General features: G+C 46.7%; 2 protein-coding genes across 5 annotated transcripts in view; both read left to right on the top strand.

The window, feature by feature from the left end:
- PEX7 (peroxisomal biogenesis factor 7) overlaps window positions 1-4,676 on the top strand; it is a 49,150-nt gene extending 44,474 nt beyond the window's left edge. For 3 of the 4 annotated variants that reach the window (XM_082306968.1, XM_082306967.1, XM_082306969.1), the window contains one exon: window positions 1,854-4,676. In XM_082306968.1, coding sequence (XP_082163094.1) covers window positions 1,854-1,922 — 69 coding nt within the window. In that variant the 3' untranslated portion in view covers window positions 1,923-4,676. The remainder of the gene's footprint in view (window positions 1-1,853) is intronic. The other variant, XR_014227673.1, reaches the window with a different exon arrangement.
- Window positions 4,677-9,603: 4,927 nt separating this feature from the next.
- SLC35D3 (solute carrier family 35 member D3) lies at window positions 9,604-12,124 on the top strand (the record flags this gene model as incomplete). Its single annotated transcript, XM_082305257.1, has 2 exons — window positions 9,604-10,039; window positions 11,295-12,124. The coding sequence occupies 2 exons, from the start codon at window positions 9,604-9,606 to the stop codon at window positions 12,122-12,124; spliced, it is 1,266 nt and encodes a 421-aa protein (XP_082161383.1).
- Between the last annotated feature and the right edge of the window lie 11,436 nt (window positions 12,125-23,560).

Below are 23,560 nucleotides of genomic sequence, written 5' to 3'. Positions count from 1 at the left end.
GTCATGTGCTATGATTAAGTCAATGAGTTGGGCAAGTGATCCTTTTCAAACTCTCTGTTAATATCCCCTGTTTATTTTTAGTGTTTATTTTTAGTGTTGCTAGATTAAATGGTTCTGTAACTATATTTGTTCAGAGGCTACTTCAAGGATGCCAATTACATTGATAACAGGTGGGAATTCCCATGGGATTTTTTCCAAATGTTATCCCTGTTTCTTGTTTCTTTGTGAAAGTAGAAAGTATTGCCTATAGAAATAGAGATACAGATCCAGAGCTGTGGAGAATATTTAAAAACCTGTGGTTTATGTGATTGCCACTTTCTACATAGCATTTAGTGGAGAACTCAAATTTTCTTTTTGGTATGATTTGGAGGACTGCAATGCAGCAGAACATTATATTAAACAAAGCTCTATTATGTCGTATGAATAGACAGACACGTTGTCAAGAGATTTTTTTGATCCATTTAGATGTATGTGGAAAGCACTTCAAATAACTAAGTAGAACCAGCTAAGGAAGCAATAAAAATGAATAATAGTGCAGTATAGTAAACACAAAATGGGCTAATTATAGTCTGAAATCAAATATTGAAGTTGGATTTCCAAATTTTTAGTGTGCAGCTGTTCATTCTGGCTCTAGAAGAGACCAGGAATTGCAGTCTGCAGCAGAAGGACGCTTGTTGTGCAGAGGATCCAATACTGTATCCTTTGTGATCCCAACTGGAAAGGACATTGCAAAGATAATGCAGGATGGCTTCAGCCAGATTTACTGGCATGTATTTGTGGGGCTCATCAGCTTTTTCTCTTTAGCTCTCTTCTTTCTTCTTCCCTTTGCCTTCGTTCTTGTCTCCCACAGTATTTTGTGAATATATATGATAGGTCTTCCTCTTGAGTAATTGTCAGTGTGGTTAACCCTTTCACTTCATTACAGGCTCTAAAGTGCGTTATCAAATAATTTTCAAACCTAAAGCATTCGATAGTTTTCTTCTGTGGAATCCTGCTATTTATTAAAAATCTTTTAATGCTATAGAATTAGGTTAACCTTCTGGTTTTGTGATTTTAGGTTCAAACGTGCAACTAAAATAGAGCTTGGGACTTACAATTCAGAAAAGTTTCAGTTCTATTGGAATCAGTTGCTGTGTTTATAAGATGCCATTGGCACAAGTGGCACCACTTCTCATCAGGCTAGTGGGGGCTAGGTAGTGCTTGAAGCAACACCTCCGCTACCACCACCCCTAATTCTCAGTGCTCAGCAAATAGACATCTCTCTCCTCAACAAAGACAATACAGTGATCTCATAGCTTATCAGTGTGAGACTGAAGTTCTAGCTTAATTCTTCAAGAAACTTCCCGCGTCATGTTGGTCAACTTCTTTTGTTTCTCCATTCCTCAGCTCTCCATTAGAAAACATCTATAATAATTTTCCCTACCTGCAAGTATAAGAAAGTTGTTCAGATATGATCATGAAGTGTTTAGATATCGTGGTAAAAGGGTCCTGTAAAGAGAAGAAACACCACAAGGACTTTTGTGTGTCCTTCCTTCATTTCATTCTCAGTTACCTTCTTTAGCCTGTTCGGAACAATCAATCCTTTGAAACCCACAGGTTTCCCCGCTTTCCTCATGGGGAGTATGAAAAATAGGAGATGATTGTTAATTTTCATGCACCTCAGTAAAGTTAAGACAAAGTTTTAAAAAAACAAAACAAAACCAACTGCATTATTATGTAATTTTGAAACATTGTGAATCAGAGTACCAACCAGCATTAACTCCACAATATGCATTAATTTCTTCTAAGTTGCTTCTGGGTTTTGTAAAAATGACACTTATGAAGGATCTAAATAGATTTTGTTTGCTTTGTAGGTGGTGGACTGTGCTTGGGATGAACTAGTCAAGATCTATACTCCGTCGTGTCTGGCAGTTCCTGTCTAGAGAGAAAGTGAAGAAGATCTGACATACCAGGAGCCTTTCTCTCTTCCCCCACAACCAGACTTGTGCTAAAGTGTCAACTGTGTCACTGATCTTGGTGTGTCTTTTTAAGTAAAATTCTGCTTGAACAGAGTGTTGTGCACTTAAGCATGTGGAGATTTTAGGGCTTGGTTTACTGTACAGGTAGTACTTGAGCTAGCAAAACATTCAACAGCTACTGAATGGCCAGAGCGGCCATAGCAGATATGAGCTGGTGTCTTTAGAGTAGAATCACCAACACAATTTTGTGATCTGTCTGGCTAATGATGAGAGCAGAGGCCTGAATCTTCCCGATCCTTATAAAGAATAAAAGTAACTGGCAGTGTATTTTGAGATAATGTCAGTGTAGGAAAGAAAAGAAGAAAGTTGCTTTTCACTGTAAAATACTGTAATGTCAGCTGAGGTTTGTATCACTCAGATGCATTTATATTTATATGTTGCTGTGACTCACGTTGCATTATTTTCTTGTGCAATACGAGGAATACTCTTGATAGACAGTAAATGTCATAGTTTATAGCCAGCTGATTCATTTGACCTTTTTGATTGTCGCTTCACAAAGATGGTAAAGATTATTTTCATACATTTTTTCCCCTTAGATCTCCTTGAGTAAAACAACTGATGTAAAACAGTCATGCAGAAAGATACTCTAATGATAGAGAAAATGCTTAGGAAAAAAATTAAATATATACAACACTAATTGGATCACAGTCCTCAAGATTTAGAGCTAGGACAACCATCTGTTTTATTAGACTTGTGTTTTATTTTCACTTAGAAAGTTTTTCCAAGAGATAGAAGAGGAATGTGGCCATATATTCAGTGTTTCTGGACCTCTGACAGCCTGGCCAGAGAGAGAGCCCATGTCCAGACCAGTTGAGCCTACATACATGCGGATTAACTGCGTGGCATAAGCATAGCAGATCCAGTGTGGCCAAGCTATTATACTTACAAGAATATGTCCATCACGTTACAGGTGTGTTGATTACTTTACGTGCCCACTTTGACTCCTCAGCCCACATGCTGGTGTTTTCATCTGAATTTTTCTGGGACAAGCAGAGACATTCAGTTTCTATGCTTCTCCAGTCTCCTTTGAATACTCTTTCAGGATCTAACTGTGATACTCCTGCAGCTCTCACTGGTATATATTAGACTTCTCTCCTGGTTTCCTGCTAGCATTTTTTTTTTTTTTTTTTCTTTAAAACCACCTTCTTAAAGCTGTCCCACTTCTGCTGTTACCCCATATCATCAATCCTTACCATCAAAAGACTCTTTGCAGGTTGGGTCTTTACAGATCTTTGGTTGGGTTTTCATAGTCTCCTGATAACAACACTTCTGGGTAGCACCACTCATGTACCAAGCAATAGCAGACACCGCCAGATCTGCTGGATGCTTTGAAGAAATGAAAGAAATAATTCAGTGGAGCTGAGACTTGGAAGTTGCAAGGAAAGAATGATTGTGCTGCCTTGAAGAAAGAGCCAGGGAACTTGCAGGTAGCCACGGGGAGATATGCATATATTGACTTGGTGTTAGGGCAAGAAAGAAAGAAACCTCTTCTACAACATGAGAACTTGGATCCTGATAGGATCTTACATTTTTCTGGGTCAGTGCACTGACCCAGAATGCCATCTTCTTGAGCTGAATTAATAACAAAAAGTAGATTTTATTTTTTTAACAGTGTGTTGCACCAAATTCCAAATGTTTACTGCACTTTAATTCTGTGTGCTGAGGAATGATGCAACGATAAAGCTGTGCTGCATACAGCTTTCAGCAATACCATGGGCCATAAAATCTAATTTTAGGCATTAAAATTGATTATTTCAACCTTAATAGTTATTCCACTCTTCTGCTTTATCTCCCTTTTCTGCTTAGACCTCGAGTTACTTTTCTGAGTGAGCGGAGCATTTTGGTGGTGGGTATATATTTTATATGCGTGTTTCTGGGGGGAGGGAGCGAGGGGGATATTCCAGAATGCGGCCATAGCCTATCAGTTGGAAGGGCGAATTCAGAAAACCTAGCACCGGGGGGGGGAATGGAATTCTCAACACGCACACTCAACATGTGGATTAAACCTTTTCTTAATTGCCTTCTCTCCCCTCATGTCCTGGTGAGCTTCGGTGCTGAGGGTTGCTGCATCCAGATTTAATTCTCTTGAGAAACGAGCACATCCAGAAGGTGCACATAGTAAATAAAAACTGTGGCCTTTAATCTTCCTGCATGATCTTTGAATGGAGAGAATGTGCTGTAACATTTCTGCACTGTAAGAGAAAAACCAATCTGATAATAGTTGTTGCTGATTCTTAATTCTCAGGGAATGTTTGCTATAATTGTTTTAAAGAAATATTTTTTGGTTTATGACCGTAATACTAGCTTCTGATCTGAAACGGGCCTTTAATGGCAACAGTCTTAAAGGTGTAATGTGTTCTACTTTAAACTTGTTCCTGTGGAAGATTTTGTTTTATGGGAGCCCATAAGTTTCTCCTTGGTTCAAGAAATATATTGATAATCATGTTCTAAAGGAGTGGATTTGCTGTTCTACAATGCTATTAAATTCATTGCACACCGTATCTTTGGCTACACTCTTGTATTCACTTCCCCAATTAAGAAATGTTGATCAAAATGTAAATGCAATGAAAGATACTGAGAGTATCTTGTAAGTAAAAGAGTATCATAATCATGGTTTATTATGAATACTGGGTGACAGTCGCATTTCTCCTCTGTGCTTTTAGAGACCATACTTTATGCGACTTCGCCTAGCTCTATGTCTCATCAGGTCTGCATTTTGATAAAGCTATTTTAAAACGAGTCTTTGTGTCGGCTTGTGCAGACTACCTGTCAGTGATGAAGTGATCTCTTTCTTCTAGCCAAATACAGTGCTGGCCTCAAATTTTCCTGCATAGGCATGGGCGTACTAAGCCTTTCAGTAGTACTGCTCAGTTTTGAATGTGCTCAGGGTTATGCGATGGGGAATGGATACAACTGCACAATGCTTCGCCTACATACCTCATGGTTGCATTAGACCCTAATTAAAGCAAACTGTCCATTAAACATTTTATATAGATCTTTACGATTTCCATCCAAGAAACCATTTAAAAAAATTATGCCCTTAGGAATTCGACACCAATTGGCTCCGTGTTTTTTTTTTCTCACCCGTGTCATTGTACCTAGGTGAAAAGCAGAGCTGAGCGTAATTTGCATCAAAGGATTAGAGTTAAGGCATCATAATCATCTCATTACTGTAAGGAACCACAGAGCTATTCATTACTATGACTTGTGCCCGACTGCTAGGTCAGAATTTTGTAACGGAGTCAACTTATGAACCGAGCACCCACTGCTCTCTCTGGACACAAGAAGAGCTAGCGTGAGGGAAGTAACTCTACTGCAGTGTCACCCCAAATGATGTCCCTGTGTTGCTTTAGCCAGTTCCTTCCCAGTGAAGTGCAGGAGAACTTGTCTTTTCTGAATGTGGAGTGGTGAAGAGGCGGTGGCAGACCAGTACTGGGCCTGGCCTGAATCCATGTTGAGAAAAGGGGTGGTTTGACAGCACCTTCCCCTCCACCCGCTCCTTGCTGCGTATAGGCAAGACTAAACTTAGGAGCACCATGAGAAATGTTGCAAGAGAAGCTGGCCTTGCAACACAGGTGAGTCGCAAGAGATAAGATGCGGTCCTTGGGACATGGACGCTTGAGTGTGCAAATCTAGCATTAGTGCGGCCTCACCTTGAATACTGTGTGCAGTTCTGGGCCCCACAATTTAAGAAGGCTGTGAAGGTCCTTCAGTGCGTCCAGAGAGGGGTAACAAAGCTGGTGAAAGGGCTGGAAGGCATGTCCTATGAGGAGCGGCTAAGGACTTGGGGCTTGTCTACTTTGGAGAAAAGGAGGCTGAGGGGCGACCTCACTGCTCTCTACAGCTTCCTGAGGAGGGGACGTGGAGAGGGAGGTGCTGAGCTCTTCTCCCTGGGATCCAGTGACAGGACACCTGGGAATGGTTCAAAGCTGTGCCAGGGGAGGTTCAGACTGGATATTAGGAAGTACTTCTTTTCTGAGAGGGTGGTCAAACACTGGAGCAGGCTTCCTAGGGAGGTGCTCGATGCCCCAAGCCTGTCAGTGTTTAAGAGGCATTTGGAGAATGCCCTTAACAACATGCTTTAACTTTTGGTCAGCCCTGAATTGGTCAGGCAGTTGGACTAGATAATCGTCGTAGGTCCCTTCCAACTGAAGTAGTTCTGTCCTGTTCTATTGTATTCAAATTTTTATCCGCCTTACATGCATGTTTTCCTGTTTCAGTCATCAGGGAAGTGTTTAGCCCCCAATGTGGACTTGCAGCCTGCTCCTCTGCAATGTCAGAGACTCTCTTCTCCAGTGATAGTTTCACTGGTGAGGGGACAGAATTGTTTCTTCCAGTTACGCTTAGGTGGAGTCTCAATTAACTACAGTATTTCCAGAAAGCACGATTAGATTTTTTTCCATCTGCACTTATTTGGCAGAAGGAGCTTTTTTTCCTCCCATGTGCAAGCACTGTCACAGTGATCCACATGTTCCTTTAAATGGTGCTCTGTGTGGGCTTGGGATGCGTCCAAATGGAGGCTGGTGTAAATGCACTGGCACAGTTCTTCAGTGGGTTTTGAAGCCAGACTTGGTCTCCAGTAAGTTTAAATGAGAGTTTCAAACTTTACATGTCTTAATATTTCAGGCCACTTAACTGTGAGTTTCCATTTTATGCTGCAGTGCAGCTGCTGAAGTGGGTGAAGGCCCGAGGTGGAGCGCCCCGTGGCACCAGGGAGGTGACCACACCTGACACGTCATTTTGCCTGAAAGCTTCTGGGTTTCGGTGCATGCTTTCTTCCCACCCTGAGTTTGCAAAGATTAAAATTCCAAATATCCTGACCACATCTGTGGCTTTTGTGACTGACATAACCTGAGAAATTCAGACAGGCGTTACTCTCACCTTTTAAGGAGGCATACACACAGAGTCCTGGGGTTTTTCAGTGTTTTAATATTTCAGCCAGTGGAGTTTTTAATCAATAGAAATTTAAGTACTCAAGTATTATTAAAACTGAAGATTTGCATTTAAAAAGAAGATTAAAATACAACTGTCTTGGTGAGAACAAGAGAGAACAAAATGGAATATAAACTATTGTGGAAAATAGTTAGGGAACACTTAAAGACAGAAGAGGAGAAGCCAATTTAAAATAGGAGATATCAGGAGATTCCTCCCGTAGCTTCTGTAAAGATGAAGAAGAGAAGAGGTGAAGAAGGAAAAGAGAGGCTGCAGTTTTGAGTCAGGTGAGTATTACACTGGTCCTCAAGAAGTCAGTCTTGTTCTTGCATTAATGTCAGGCTCTGTAATGGGAATGGGGAAAGGAAGGAAGGTAAGAAAAGGCAAGGCAAAAAAGAGAGCAAGAACAGTAGCTTGATAAAAAATGAATACATTGAAGACTGAAAAATAAAAGGCAGGTACGCTGGAGACAGCCTCTGGTGAGAAAGAATTTTATCCAGGAACACATTTCAAAAAGTAGAGGAAGCACCGCTATGGCTGCATCAGGCGCAGGCAGAGTCAACAGCGGCTGCTGGCCTCCTGGACAAGCATGGCCGATGGTATTGAAGTGCAACGCGGGCTTGCGCTCAGCTGCTGGCTTCTGGAAGCAGGCTGCAGGTTAGGTTTCCAAACATTGCTTCTGTCTCCATTCACGTTTACCCCAATGGCCGAAAAAAAGTTCCTATACTCTTGCTTAGAGAATATTATTATTTCTCTTCTGGTTTACCTCTGCTGTTTAATTTCAACGGTACCCATCGTTTCCTCTCCTTCATTACCAACTTTCAGCTTCAAATAGTCATACCTTAATGTGTACCTCCGTTGTTCCATTTGATAAACCTCGCCCTGCCTCCTTGCAGTGCCTGTACCCACTCCACTGCTGGCTGTAACCCAGGAAATTTGTAACCCGTCCTTTTTGGTGCGACTGATCCCTGCCACCACCGAGGGCCCCTTACTGCGCCCAGCAATAATCCTGGCCATACACGGCTTCTCTTGGTTCGGATGAAGAGCCCGGTGCTGCGAGTCCGGTGTGGTTTTCCGGCCGCTCCTCCATACTGGCGTGGTCATGTCACGCACACTCACTTGCCTGGCAGTCCCAACGCCTGCCCGGCTCTTGTTGAGAGCTCTGGGCATCAGCACCCCTTTCCTGCGATTGCTACGGGTCTCCCCCGAACACCAAGCTCTACTTTCTAATAAAAGTTTCCAGTGTGATGACTGGGAAGAAGCACAGCTGGCTCTGGAAGCTGGGTATGTCTAGTGAGGTCTATGAACAGAACCAAGACTGAAATGTAATATTTTTCTGCAGAAATCTCGCAGAAAATAGTTGTGCCTTTTTGATACTGCTGAAATGTATGCTGTGCTTGTGCTAAATTCCGTACAAGCCCACCAGAACTGGCGGTCCTTGTCAGGATCTGGTCCACTCTTTTTATGGCAAGTCTTCCAAAAACGAGCTTCGGGTGCCAAGCATGCCATTTTCCCCCAAGCTGGTTCTCTCTAATACTGTTCCTGTGGAGAGGCGGGAGGCTGGTTTTGTTTAAAATAAAGAATAACTTTGCTAATCTCATATTGGTGGCTGAAAGGTAGTCTTACTGCTAATGAGAGAGACCTAACCTGTATGATGTTAAAAGAGGCTGAAGATTATAAGGCAGCTCCGAATAAAAGTATAATTTTTAATTCCCTTACGTTGCCTGACACTGCAGGAGACTGGTAGAGGACTGGCTGTCCGAGAGAAACTGCTTTTCTTTTTCCTTACAGCCGAGGTGATTTATTGCAGACTCCTGTTAAAACCTTCACCTGGCAAGTCGAGAGAAGGAATGGGCTTATTTAAACTTTACCAGGCTTTAAAACAGCACTTCCGAAGACTGTGTGTGGTTACCAATTTTTAGTGACTTTTCAAGGAAAGTCTCCCTGCTAGAAACAGGGTCTCCCTGCTTTCTTCGCAGCGGTTCCCGTCTCTCGGCCGGAGAAGGGGCTGCCTGTGGCCGGCGGGCGGGCGGGCGAGCCGGGGGGCGGCCGGGACCCCAGCGCGAGGAGGCAGCGGGGCTGCGGGCGGGCTGCGGCCGGTGGCTCGACGGACGCTTTCCCCTGGGCGGCCGTACGCTTTCGGGGAGAGAAAAGCGGTACTTGTGCGGGCGGGGGGGGCTTGCACTGACCTCCCCGCTGCGGGAGACGTGGGGTTTCCTCCGGGTCTCCCACGTTATTTTCGGGCCGGTCCCGCTCCGCCGCGACGCTGCGGGCGGCCGGCGCTGATCCCCCCGGCTGAGCCCAGCGGCGGGCGCTGCCGCCGCCCGCCCCTCCTGCGCCCGCTCGGCCCCGGGAGCCGGGGCGCGCTGCGGGGACCCCGGGGACGGCGGGCTGGGGGGGACACACCGAGCGCGGCGGCGGAGGCACAGCGGGGACGGCGGCGGGGGGGCCAAGAGGGGCGGGGGCGCGGGGGGGGGGGGGCACACGCCGGGGGCGGCGCGGGGGACACACGCCGGGGGCGGCGGGGGCGCGTCCTGCCTCCGCCCGCCCCCGCCCCCCGCCCCCGCCCGCCGCCGCTCCCCCCCGCCGCCGCCGGCGCGGCGGGTGGCCGGCAGTGCCGCGGGCCCCGGCGGCGGGGCCGGGCGCGGGGAGGATGGGGCGGTGGCGGGGCCGGGCGCGGGGCGTCGCGGTGGCGGTGGCGCACGGGCTGTGCTCGGGCTCGCTGAACATCCTGCTCAAGTTCCTGCTGGCCCGCTACCACTTCGCCTTCCTGACGCTGCTGCAGTGCCTCAGCAGCGCGGCGGCGGCGCTGGGGCTGGAGGCGCTGCGGCGGCGGGGGCTGGCGGCGCTGCCGCCCTTCGGGCCCCGCCTGGCGCGCCCCTTCGCCGCCGTGGCCGCCCTGGCCACCCTGCAGTCCACCCTCACCCTCTGGTCGCTGCGCGGCCTCAGCCTCCCCATGTACGTCGTCTTCAAGCGCTGCCTGCCCCTCGTCACCCTCCTCACCGGCGCCCTGGTGCTCCGCGACGGCATGCCCTCGCCCGGCGTCCTCGTCGCCGTCCTCATCACCACCTGCGGCGCCGCGCTGGCCGGTGAGTGCGACCGCCACCGCCACCCCGCCGCCGCCACCGCCACCGCACCGGAGGGACGGGGCGGGACGGGGCGGGCGGCCGCGCCGCGGGGCGCCCCGACGGCGGCGCCGCCTCTGCCCCGGCAGCCCCCGCCGCTCCGGCGGCGCTTCGGGGCGGGACGGGGCGGGCAGCGGCAGCCCGGGGGGAAAGGTGCGAGGGTCCGGGGGCGTGCGACGCCGGGGGGTGGCTGCAACCCCACTGTGGCAGGCGCAAGCTCACGGGGGCAGGTGGAGCCTTGCGGGGGCAGGTGCGACCTTGCGGGGGTGGATGGGGCCCCGCTGTGACAGGTACAGGCTTACAGGGCTCGGTCCAGCCTCACGGAGATCGGTGCATCCTTATGGGGGTCGGTGCAGCCCTACAGGGGTCGGTGTAAACCTATGGGAGTAGGTGCAACCTTGTTGCAACCCTATTAGGGAAGGTGCAGCCCTATAGAGGGAGGGGTGGGTGCCACCTTACAGGGGTAGATGTAATCTTCTGGGGGCAACTGCAAGCCCATGGGGGCAGCTGCAGCCCTACTGGGCTGAGTGCAGTCTTACAGGGGTAGGTGCAACCTTTGGGGTCAGCTGCAACCCCATGGGGCCAGGGGCCCTGCCTGTGTTGATTTCTAGCCGAGGGGTAGGTGGGGTGGGAGGCAAAGCTGGCTCTGTGTGGCCCAGCAACACTGCTGGGCTGGGGGCTGCCCCAGGGAACAGAGCACACACGCGTGGCGAGTAGCTTAATCTGCAAAGAAGCCTGACTGGGCGCTCGGCAGGGAGGCTCTCACTGTGAGGGCCCCACACATCTTGGCCTTGCTGGGGGGAGCAGGAGGGCCAAGGGAGGTCCGGGGGGCTGGAGGGCAGGGAGCCCGGCCAGCCGGAGCTGACGTGTGCCCGCTCTGGCAAGAGCATGCCCAGCGTTGCTCTGTGGATGTGCGATTTCAGCTGCAAATCTCCCGCAGTGTCTTCACAAAAGGGAGAACGCAGTCTGATTTTGGCTGCGGGATTTAGCGGGAGAGTGGATGACATTCAGTAGGTTGTAGCACACACACGCACACAAAAAAGATGTATCTGTTGGGAGGTAAGTGTGCCCAGCCTTGGGAAAAGCATGACAAATGTTACGAGTTATGGGAAGGGCACTGGTGCCTATTTCCTAAATATCCCCCCAGCCCCAAACGGTGCTCTCTTTCTGTCTCACATGCAAAAACCATGCTTGTTTCTTTCTGTGACTCTCCCGACAGGAGCTGGTGACCTGACCGGGGATGCTATGGGCTATGTGACAGGCGTGCTGGCCGTGCTGATACACGCTGCCTACCTGGTGCTCATTCAGAAGACCAGTGTAGATAGCGAATACGGACCCCTGACAGCTCAGTACGCCATCGCTGTTTCAGCCACCCCTTTTCTCATCATCTGCTCCTTTGCCAGCATGGATTCCATCAACGTCTGGTCGTTCCCGGGGTGGAAAGACCCTGCCATGGTATGCATCTTTATCGCTTGCATCCTGATTAGCTGTGCCATGAACTTTACCACCCTTCACTGCACCTACATTAACTCGGCTGTGACCACCAGCTTCGTAGGGGTGGTGAAGAGCATAGCAACCATCACGGTGGGCATGGTGGCGTTCAATGATGTGGAGCCCACAAAGTTATTTATAGCCGGTGTTGTGGTCAACACCTTGGGGTCTGTCATTTACTGTGTGGCCAAGTACATTGAGACCAGACGGCAGAGCAATTACGAGGACCTGGAGAAAGAAGCTAGAGAAGAGGAGGGGAAAAGGCAGGCTGGGGACCAAGCGCTGTTTGCGATGGAGGTGATTTCCCAGGAGAAGGGGGCTGAGGAAGCAGCGGTGGAAGGATCAGCCATGGGGGACAGGCAGAGCGGAGAGGAAGAGAAGGACGCCACTGAGAAACCTGCCAAGGGACCGGCCGCCCAGGGAAAAGCCACCGGCACACAAGAAGTGAACAGGAGCTCGCTGAAGGATGCCTATCTTGGAGTATGGAGGTTGGTGAGGGGTGCTACTTATATAAAGAAGGATTATTTGATAGAAAATGAAGAGCTACCAAACCCTTAAAAAGCAGGTTTGAAAACCTATTGCTTGAGGACAGACGCCTGGTTCTCTGTACAGGGGGAAAGGCAGAGCATACATTTCCACATCAATGCTGACAAATCCAAATCATGTAGGATGACTTTACCTCATTGTCAAAAAGCAACAGGCCAGAGTTTGCTCATGCTTTGGGCTTGCTTTCAGCTGCTTTCAGTGCATCAGTTTAGACCCACCACGGCTAAAGGTGCCGAGTCTTCTGCTGTGGATGCAGAGAGACCTGGGTGACGGCAAGTCACGGGGCGCTTGCCCAGCAGCCTGGGCCATGGGGGACAGCAGTACCATTAAGATAGTCGGCAGTGCCAGTGACACAGCGGTGGCCTGTGGCTTGGCTTGTGTCTGGAGCCTTGTGATTTTAACACCATTCGGAGGCTCTGTCGATGTGCTTCCCTATCTGTATCCATCCAATTATAGGTACTCAATATAAATACGTTCCTGCAATATATAAGCTCCTATTAACTGTACTTTTATGTGCTCCTCTGTGTCAATACAATTGCAACAGAGCTAGAGGTTGTGCCACTTCAGTTATATTGCTGTAAAATCACCCTCTTAACTGAAGAATTGAAACTCTCCCTGATTCTGTGGCCAGGCTGGGCCTTGGACCTCGTTTACACTGGGTGGTTCGTGTCTTCAGTAGAAATACTTTCGTCTTGCAGTGGTGTACATGAGAGCAGAACCAGCTCTGAACTTTTGAGAAGCTGTGGTCAGCAAAAGAAGGATGTTTTTTCTATGAGCTTTAACCACATGTAGCATTGGGAGTATTACTTTGACCCAAATAAAAGGGATCGGAAATGTTGGACTGTATTGATTTGATTTGGGAGGGCTATTAAAAAAATAGGGAGATAGTGCGTGCCTTGTGCTATCCCCTCCTTGTACCCTAAGGTCAGGTGAAGCAGAGCCTGGCCTGGAACCTAGGTGTCCTCTTCATCTTCCTCTCTCAGAAGTACAGGCTGATAGGAGAACTGCGGACACCACCTCGGCCGGGATTCCCAGGAGTGCTTTTGCAGGAGAGTTTTTCTGTATCCCGGTTGCATGTTGGGACATGGCTTTGTGCGTATCAGCCCTCGCTGTCCCCGTGCTGCGGTGTCCGGTGGAAGAAAGCGTGGGCAGGCAGGCAGGCAGGGAGCTGCAGTGTGCTCCGGCAGATCACACAGCTGAGTGCTCACGGGCTGGGATGCTCGGTGTGTTCGGCACCAAGGCATCCATGGCTTTGGTGGGAGCCGCTCCCTGCGCCCAGACTGTCCCGGCGGGCTGCGAGGGGCAGCGCTGCCTCTCCACCCTGGCCATTCCAGCGCTCCGGTGGGAAGGGGGAAGCAGGTGTTCCAGCGGGGCCCCTACTGAACATGCTAATATTTTGTACCACATGCATTTAACGGGAGAGACTGGGGAAACAAGCATTTGAGTATTCCTTAGCCTGGGGATACCTCTTTGGGAGGTGGGAGTGCTTGGGTCAAACCTTTGCTCAGAACCAGGCAGAGAAGAGATTTGACTCTGAGTCTTCCTCATCCCAAAAGGGTGCCCCAACCATCAGGTCATCTTGACTACAGGCTGAAACAAGTTGTTATCATCTCCTGAAAAAACGAACCAAGTTTGTTGTTGTTGTTGTCGTTGTTGTTGTTATTATTATTATTTATTAAGCCACTGAACTGAAAATCAGTTATTCCCGCAGCCCTAATTAATCAGTGCCTAGCCCAATGCCTTCTCAAGCTAAGCAGGCAGCACGAGTCTCACAGCGCGTTCAGCGCTGAAATCCAAAATGAGCAATTTACCCAGCAGGGAATATTTGCAAAACTGATCTGGGGGAGCTTTAGATTCTTGTCAATAAATGCAGGCAGAAACATCGGGTGCGACAGTATGTTTTTTGAGTGAGTGCAGAAGTTGGGTGACCTGACATCACCCATGAATTTTGAAAGAGAGGGCTATAAAGACATGCAGGCTAAAAGCCTGTAGCTGCTGAGCTGGGGGACGGGGCATGGAGATCTGTACATCACACATTATGTATAGCTTGTGTTTAAGAGTCGAGAGATACTGGCTGTATGCCAAAATACGTTTACTTTCTGTTCAAGCTCCATATGGCATCTTTTTCAATAAAAGCACTATTTATTGTTTATAGGCTAATGTAATAGGGTTTTTGTTAGTTTTTCAAATGCATCTTAGACTAAAGAAGTTTGTGCCTATGACTTATAGTTGCTGTATTACTGAACTCATTACGATATTGAACTGCATTGTGACCATACAGATGGCTGAAGAGAAACCCACGTTTCTGATCTGTCCTCACTGTGCTCAGTGTTTTCTGTCCACAAGAAATGTGGATCTTTTTACCACCTGGATGCCAGTCTTAGATCCTGTAGCGTACACTCCGTGTTTGGCACGTGCTGTAGAAAGCTCTCCCCCTGGACTCTTGTTGCAGGATTTTTTCCTGGGAGAGTTCAGTGTTTTGCCGCTTACTGTTGTTGAAGTATTAGTAGAAACTTGCAGAAATTCGAACAGTTTTGACTGTTGAAAAAGCTGCTGTTATGATGTTGTACACTTGCATGTATAGTCAAAATGTGATTATATTGTGTTCTGTTTATACCTGTAAATTCCCTAAATTAAAACAGGAATTTGGCAAATGCAATCCACTTTTTCAGTAACAGAGACTGTCGCACAATAAAATAAAAATATTGCCTCGTGCTGAGGTATTTTAATAGCATCAGCGGAAGACTGCAGAATGAGATGTGGGAATAAAATGCACTGCTTTCCAAAAGCCTTCTGGGTTTCTTATTGTTGCTACTCCGGGGTGCTCATTTTTGGTTCATTTATAGTTATTCTTGTGCCTTTATACCGTCCAAGTTTCCTCAACATGTGACCGCACACTATAAATACTGTTGTGGACAGAGGGACTGAGGACAGACCTCTGTACAGCTTGAAGTTTCTGCGGTTCTCAGCAGTGATTTCTTTGGTTACATATTATAGATGATTTAGTGTCTCTAGTGTAACTGCTGTAGCTTCAAAATAAATAAAAATAAGCTGATGCTCATTATTAATAGTTATATTATAAAATCATTGCATTATTAAAGGACTTAATATTGATTTTATTTTACAATGTTAAGTATTTGTATTACCAGCTATGTCACATGGCAACCCTAGGAGATGACTTAAGTGTTAATTTTTAGCTGTTTGCTTTGGATGAAAGGTATGATATGTGCCCGTGGCTGAAATGTGCCCGTGGCTGAAACTGCGTTGTGCCAGACACTGGGGCTGTGATTATTGCAGAATTCATCATAATGCTCCACACAAATGTGCCTGCAGGACGGTTTAGAGAAAGAAGCTGTCCTTGTTCCAGGATAATGAATGAACCTGAGGCACAATGACTGCTTTGAGGATAAACATTAATTTCAGTGTCAACACATCATCGAGTAACACCTGCTCTAGCACTACTATATACGTGCGCACATGCACACGCAGGCACACAAACACACGTGCAACAGGAAAATGAAAGCCAGACTGGCCGTCTTTTCTAAAATATATTCTTTTCTCAAAGAAATTAGAGAGAGGCCAGATTATTTGGAGGCAGGGACAGTTAGAATTTCTAAGAATCGGTAAAAAATTTCCGTACATCACTGACAAACTGATCCTGCATTTGCCATCACTTCCAGAAGGAAAATGAACGGCAACCTACAAAACACCAGGTGAGAGTGAAAGAAATTTTACAGTTTATTAAGGAACACTCCACAGCCCTGTGTATGTCCGGGGATAGTTTATTGCCAGTGCTTAACAGCCTCCCGTAATTTGATTGCATTATTTGCTGCAGGCAAAGGCTTCAGCAGGCAGAAAGGTGCAAGCCCTTCAGCTCTGGGCTCTAAATTAACAGTTGAACATTTTGCTGCTTGTCGTGGTTAAGGTTTAACACCCCAGATTTCCGTCTCCTTGTCCTCTCTGCCTGTGTCCTGTATAATTTCACGTATCGCTTTGAGGTTTCTTCTGTGTTTTTTTAACCCGAAGCCTCTAAGTGCAGTGCAGGCAATCAACTCTGCCTCTCAGTTAGCTGCTATATTCATGCTTCAGTAGCTTGTTGGAGGTCATCAGGAAGCTTTTCACTTCAACCTCGCACCTGTCGGGAACTGATGAGCCTGCACATGCCCTCCTTTCTCTTCCCTTGTTCCCGCTGTATTTCCCAAATCTTGTTTCCAGTGTCCAGCCTGAAAACCTCTGCCAGTGGCGGAGGACTTGGCACGGAGGCTTCTGCCTATATTATTATTTTTTTTCTTTTTTTCTAGAAGGGCAGAGAGGGGATGGAGCAGCGGAATCTTGGGTGTCCAGATTGCTTCTTGCTACCTTTGTGCATGTTTCTGCACACCAGCTCCCTGCTTACCAGCTCCCTATATAGCTCAGCCGTGGCTGCGTACCAGCTTCTAGTGGAGCTGGGCCAGGGCTGCCTACCAGCACCCTGTGGAGCTGGGCTGTGCGCAGGATAGCCGCGGGAGCGAGGGCCCTCGCTCTGCCAGCCAGCCAGTACCGAAATCTCCTGGTCGTGCACGCCGGTGTGGATATTTATTACCCATGTAAAACCAAAAGGAGATTTTTTTCACAGTAAGAGCATTTTGAGTAATAAAGCTATAAACTTGAAAAAGGATTGCCATCATTATTGCTGTTGAACCAGGCTCATTTTTATTATAGGTGAAGACTAAGAAAGCCAGTCCCACTTTAATGCTAGACATACATTGTGTTTGAATAGGAGAGAGACTGTGTCTGAGATGAAAGCCTGGGTAGAGAGCATGAAAACACTGCTCAAAGAGGTGCATGGGATTGGGGTTAGGATGGATGGGGAAAATGCAGGAGTTACAAATTAGGACAGATGGGGAAAATGTGAGAGTTTGCAGAGAAGCAAAATGTTGCCGTTTGTATCCCTCTCCTACACCCTCCTCCCTGGGGAGCTGGAAGCCAGTCTCTCCACCAAATTTCAGTTTGTTACTGTTCTTACAGGGAAAAAAAGTAACAAACAGCATCAGAAACCCAGGGCCAAACAGTGCAGTGAATCTGCAGTGAATGCACTTGAATTTGGGGCCCTAGAAGAGTGATAGACATGAAGGAGAGAGGCAGAGCGAATTACCTGGCTGGGGGGAAGATGGGCGGATCTGCTCTTTGTGGTCCTCTGATTTTTTCTTACTGGACAGATGTGAGAAATTCTGCTCTGGGCACATTAATTTCGTTGATAAGTTTGTCCTTTATCGAATAAAAGCAATGTCAGTTCTGTTCTCGAAATTACACCTTTTTTTTTTTTTTGTATTAGGTGATATTGATTTTGTTCCTGACAAAACAAGACAGATTTCAACAATTCTTTAACAGAATTCAGGATTTCCCTGAAAAAAAGCGATAACTGCTAAAGTCACAGACTGTTTCTTACCTGACGTAGAAGGAGGTCAAATGAGAGAAAACAATGAGCTGGAACATGTCATGACAGTAAACCAGGCAGGTTTACCGGCTGCTGTAAATATTGAGTATCATCAATAAATAAAAACAGCTACAGGGTGCTGTGTATATCACCATTAACTCCTTGCATCTTGCATTGGCTTAATTCTCTTAAGTGAATTTTCGGTCTTCAGAGTATCTCTGCAAATCTGTCCTTATGGTCTGTCCAATTCCAAACTGTGTATGCTTGGTTAAAATGTAAAATATGGATTTTCCCTTCTGACTATCACACCACTAGCTGACCTGGGGCTCTAAAGGGGAGAGAGGTTCCCTCTGTCAATGCGCCTTCTTGAGTGAGTGAACATTCAGTGGCACAGAAAAGGTCCAACAACATACGTTATTACAAACATATGGAAAGTGGCTAAATATGTCTTTATCACAATTTTACAAGAAAAAAGTTGCATTTCCTCAGGCATAGTGGCTGACAGGCCACTGAGTTTGAATATTCATTGAACACCAGAAGGCTGATGCACACACACCACACCACAACTAACGGTGCACAGTCACACAATTTTGGCCCTGGGTTTTACAATATTTTCTAAACAAAAAGAGACTGGGATGCATTTGCCTGGCATCATGGAAGAAATTGCTTAACTTAGGAAAATTTGGGTGCAGGTCTCTATGAAGAGCTCCTCTCCAAAGAAGCATCAGTGCCAAGCCAGCAGCACATTTCAAGGATTCCTGAGACAGGATTGAACTTTCCAAATTGCTCAACTGTTTTGTTTTTGGTTTTGGTTTTGCTTTTGCTTTTGGTTTTGTTTTTTTTTTGTATTAATAACAGTTAAGCATGAGCAGAATGGTCTGCAATACCTGGTCATGTCCTGGGGTGCCTTCTGGGTGCTGAACTCTTCTGAACCACTTGAATGTTGCAGTGGCTTGATCAAACCAGGGCTGATCATGCTGCGTCCAGCTCTGTCATCCAACACAACCAGCACAGTTTCTTTTTCTGTTTGGAGGATCTACTTAACAGTGATTAAGTATACTCGTATACTCATAAAGGTCTTTTATAGAATCAGCTGCTCCAAGTATTCAATGCTACAGTTCAGGAAAGATACTAAGCAATAGCTAGCTACCGAAGAGCAGTCTTGGTTTTATGTGTATATGTATCACATGAAATTTTTTCCCTCTGCTTTATAGTGTTTTCCTTTAAGACGTGAAGGATGAAAATGACAGCCAGAACTGGCTTTTTGACAGAAGATTTTGCAGGAGGAGTTCAGGTTATTTGCTATCCAAGCTTTAGACCTTCCCTAGCTCTATCTACTTCAGTGCCTTTCCTCAAAACTTGCAAATTTTTGCCTTGACTGAGCTTTGGTGTTGATTTGGCACCATTCTTTTTATATTCTCTTTCTACAAATTTCACCTCTGCCTGTCCCCCTGTGGCTGGTCAGGTAGGGCACAACGCGGTCCTGGGCCTGCCACGCACCCTGTGAGTCCTCTTCAGGGAAATAAAAGCGGCAGCCAGCAGACAAAAAGCATCAGATCCCACTCTGCCAGGCAAAGACAAAGGCATGCTGTTCTGTGATTGAACTTCATTACTGATTTACACTCATCATGAACAAGCACAGTAAGTAAGGAAGGCCTTCAGAGCCAAGGGGGCTTCACTGCATCCCCACATTTAAAGCACGGATTGAAACCAGAGATTATTTCTTGGTAGGGCTCCTCTTAGTGCATTGTATAGATCCAACGTGCTGGCACGTAAATTGTCCAACTTTGAAGACTCGGGCTGCTGTGTCAACGCAGATTACTAGGTGGCAATACAGAGCAGTCACTGCAACACCTTCCCAGCTGCCATCACGGATGCTCTCATTCAGTAGTCCTTGCCTTTGTACCAAAACATTCAAGCGTATGTTTATTTTGGGCCTTGACCGAGCCTTCATTCAGTAGGACATAAACCTAAATGAAAGCATTTTGCTACATTAGGGGCTCAGTAGTGGCTGGTGTTTCACCTCCCCGGCCAGAGGAGAGGGTCAGAAGTGGGTTTTGGGATTACTTTTCTGTCCCACCAAGCAGAGGTCTGTGCTTGAGTCACTAATGCTCACAATTCCAGCAATGCGAAGTCAAAGAAACACCCCCTCTGCCCCAAATCTATTTGCTCACATTGCTGTGGCAGAGCAATCGATGGTAAAAGCACCTACTGCAGGAGAAGGGAGTTTTTGCCGGCTCAGCCTGTGCCATTGGGTTGGATGGCAGAGCCATGCCACTGGGGAAGGGCCACCAGCCGCTGGGGCTGTGCCAGCAGCCTCCAACAAGCACAGCTGTAGCTGCAGAGGCTTCGGAGAGCAGCTCTTGCCACTAATGCTGCATGGGTGAGTGTTCTCCTGTGGGGTCAGGGGTTTGCCCCTTTCCCAAAGCACCTCAGAGGGAGCTCTCCCAGCCCCCTCCCCGTGCAGGGTAGCAGGTCAGCTCAGGCATTCAGGGGCATTGCGGCGAGGGAGGGGAGTGGTGCAGATTTTACGTGTGCAATCCAGGCAGGCTATTACCAGAGCCAAAATGGTTCCTTTGCTTTTTTTTTCCCCCTAGTCACAGCTCCCTCTGTATTTCTGAAAGGAAAAATGCAAATCTGCTAATAGTTTTTTTTAGAAGAAAAGATTTATTTAAGAAACAAGTTCCTGCAGGCAATACAGTGCTGTCTGAGCTTGCAAAATAATTCATTGTATGGAATGGGTTAGGTTGCTGGCTGCCTTATTTTCATTGCCGTCGAACTGGCTGGGAAAACGAAGATGTAAAGGTAAGGACTGTACTAAAGAATGAGCTCTGTAAAGCGGCTTTGCTACAGCAAACCTTCAGAGCCATTTGACAACATTGGGGATTTAGCATTATTCTTGAGCTGACTTGACAAACAAATCTGGAGTCTTTACAGTTGAGCCTTACAATAAAAAATGCCATAAATTCAATCTCCTGCAAGATAAGGAGTAGCCCGCTGATTCCCAGGGCGCAGGCGGCACTGATATGTCCCTGCTATCGGTGCACTCTGCTGCGATGGGATATCTAATTTAGGTAAGTGCATTTCCAGCATTAGGGCACACAAAGTCTGACTGTGGGTGGCTGCCAGTAGGGACACACAAGATCAGTTTTGCAGATGCATGCAGAAAACTGCTCTCATTTGAACTAAAATGCTAAGCTTGAGTAATAATATAAGAGTATTATAACTTATCAAGAAAGGAGGAAAGCCAAGGAAAGCCAAAAAAATAGAGTTCCACAGACACAATTCCAAAGGTTTACAGTGCTGTTGCTCTGCATTTTTCAGTCAGAATAATGAATAAACATTTGAGTACTAACGACACGGGCATAGATAATTTGGGTTATTTTAAATCTAGCATCATTATCTGATCCAAATGTAGGTGCAGGGAGCCCATGAGGTGCTTCATCAGGAGCTACCTGGGTCTGAGCCACTGGCATCCCAGCACACCACAGAGCTTTTAAGAGCTTACAGCTGGCTGGAGCAGGCCCCGTCCGCGGCACGCTGGGACCTGGGAGGCTGGAAATAAATACATCTGCTGCCTCTTTCTGTCCGAGGATGCCTTTGTGCATCCAGCTGAAATTTAAAACTTCACAACCATTTCTGGTTGGTGGTCCTTTTTGCTGCCTTTCCTTCAGGGGCAAATCTCTCCCCACCTACGTATTTTCTGTGGCAGTGCCTAAGCTGGCATTCACATTGCAGTATTGCCAGAAAAAAAGAAAGCCAGAAGTGTTGATTTTTTTTTGGACCACAGCTTTCAGGCTAATTTAGTCATGTTTGTTTCTGCTAATTTGCTTTCTTAAAGATTTTTGAGAATTTGGGTGAACCGCTGTATTCTCTTTTGGTCTGTTTGATATGTGAGATAAAGATTAGATGGTCAACCAAAGCCGGCTTTTTCCTTACACCAGTTGTGACAGGAGTTGCTGTGTTCCAGGACTGGTGTGTACGTTTAAATAAAGTCCATTAGACGTGGACTATAGCCAGGTCTTTCATTGCCGGGCTCTGTTCAACTGTGAACAGAATTGCACTCCCTCTGAAATTGTGCTGTCGCTTGCTTTTGCAAGAGGAGGGATGAGGATTTGGGGGTTTCATCCATTGATTTGTACTGTGGGTTAATTCTGTAGATTTGGTGAGATCGATGTGCTTCAAAAACAATAAAGAACCTGTTCTCTTCTGCTACACTTGCACGGTCCCATAATGCCAATGAAATTGATTGGGAAGAAGCTGGTTCAGTACAAATAGGTCCCACATGAGCTGTAAGCGTCTCTCCAGGTCAGGAACCGATGCACATAAAGCTGCAGATTTCTCTGCTGTAGCAGCAGAGAGGAGCATAAAAAAGCTCCTGTAGGGGAGTGTGATTTGGTAGACCTTTCACAGGGGCTGCTGAGGTGCTGCTCAGGATTTTTGCCTTGTTACAATTTCCCATTTTGTGGAGCAGTTTCCTGTGGGAATCGTTGCCTACCTGCATTTGGGGATGTTGAACGGAGACCTTTTTACTGACTATTCTTTCTCTTGGTGCTACACAGTTTGCTGTCATTTTGCCATTAGTTAAGGTTTTTACCCTACTCCCCGTGTCCAGCGACAAACTCTATGCTGGGAGATGATACGTGCCTCTTGAGTTCAGATGCAGCCTACAAGTGGGCTCAGTGAACTCAGTGGGGGCTAAAAACTTCCTCCATCAATGGCAGATCCACTTGAGGAGACAACTGTCCCTCTCCTCCTTCCAACTGCCCACTGACAGTCTCCCCATCTCAGTCGCAGGCTTCCTTGTAGCAGGTCCTAAATAAACAGTGCATGGGGCTGGGGGACTGAAACCTTCAAGGCATGGTGGGGAGAGAAAAACCGTAACTTTAAAAAAAATCAATTTCTTAAGTTTTAAGGTTTTTTTTATTAAATATTTACCCAAATAAGCAATTGCTTACATAGTAAAATTAGCTTCCCTATTTGTACTGCAGCTATGCCTAGACATCCTGATGTCTCTCTACTGTGCTAGATATACGCTGTGAATTCCCGGACAGTGTAGAAGCCATGTAAGCATTAGACCCTGAGCTGCAGCCAACCCTGAACTGCCCAGCTTTCCACATTACCTGACACACCGTCTAGCTACACATTTAACTGTTCTGTCTGCTACCACTCCTGCACGGTGAGCAACAACAAATAAAACACACATGGGTAAAAGGATGCAGAAAGGAGCTGTCCTGCATTGAGAGCAGGAAGATGATGATCACATTCGGTAATTCTAGAAATGTTTGTGATGACAGAGATTACAGAAATCTACGATTCCTGTTAGACCTGACATCAATAAAGCTGTTCTGCATTAGCAACCAGCAAGCTCAGCAGACCATGGGTAGTGTGGGTTTGTACAACAGTATTTACTTCAGTTATCCAAATGGTCCTTTGGGTGACAGCATGTAGCTGTTAACTCTGTCTGAAACAGCAAGGGGCTAAAACCACTAAATAATGCAATCCATGGACTCACTTTAAGGGCTTCTTCTTTTACTTGTCTGATCCCTGCTAAGAAAGTCCAGTGGTACAGAACTGTTCATTGGTTGAATTAATTTTGACTTGGTTTGGTACCTTCAAAGTGAAGAACAGGACATGGGAAAGCTAACAGACTAAAGGCAGAGCATTAATATTGGCATGAATTGGAATTAACTGGCTTTAAGTAGGAGCATCTCAAATTAAAATGACTGTTAGTGGAAGATCTGAAATGGGTCATCTTTAGTTTAGCTAAAAGTTACATTCTACTATTCTTTATGGTTCTGTTGCATTTCACACTGTCAAATCTTGGGCCTGTCTTGCAATGTTGGCCCTTCTGGCCATATCTACACTGCAAGCTGTGCAGAGTGATTGTGTCCATGTTATATGACTATTCAGTGCCATCAAGGGCAGACAGGCCTTGTCCTCATTTGGCCTTGAGTTTTCTTTGCGTCTCATTGCTTTCAGGTATAACTATCATTTTCCTTGTGGCTTTTTTTCAAGTAGAATTAGCTGAT

Source organism: Platalea leucorodia (assembly GCF_965183815.1).
Source record: "Platalea leucorodia genome assembly, chromosome: 3".
Taxonomy (NCBI): Eukaryota; Metazoa; Chordata; class Aves; order Pelecaniformes; family Threskiornithidae; genus Platalea; species Platalea leucorodia.
This window is presented reverse-complemented; position numbering and strand designations above follow the sequence as displayed.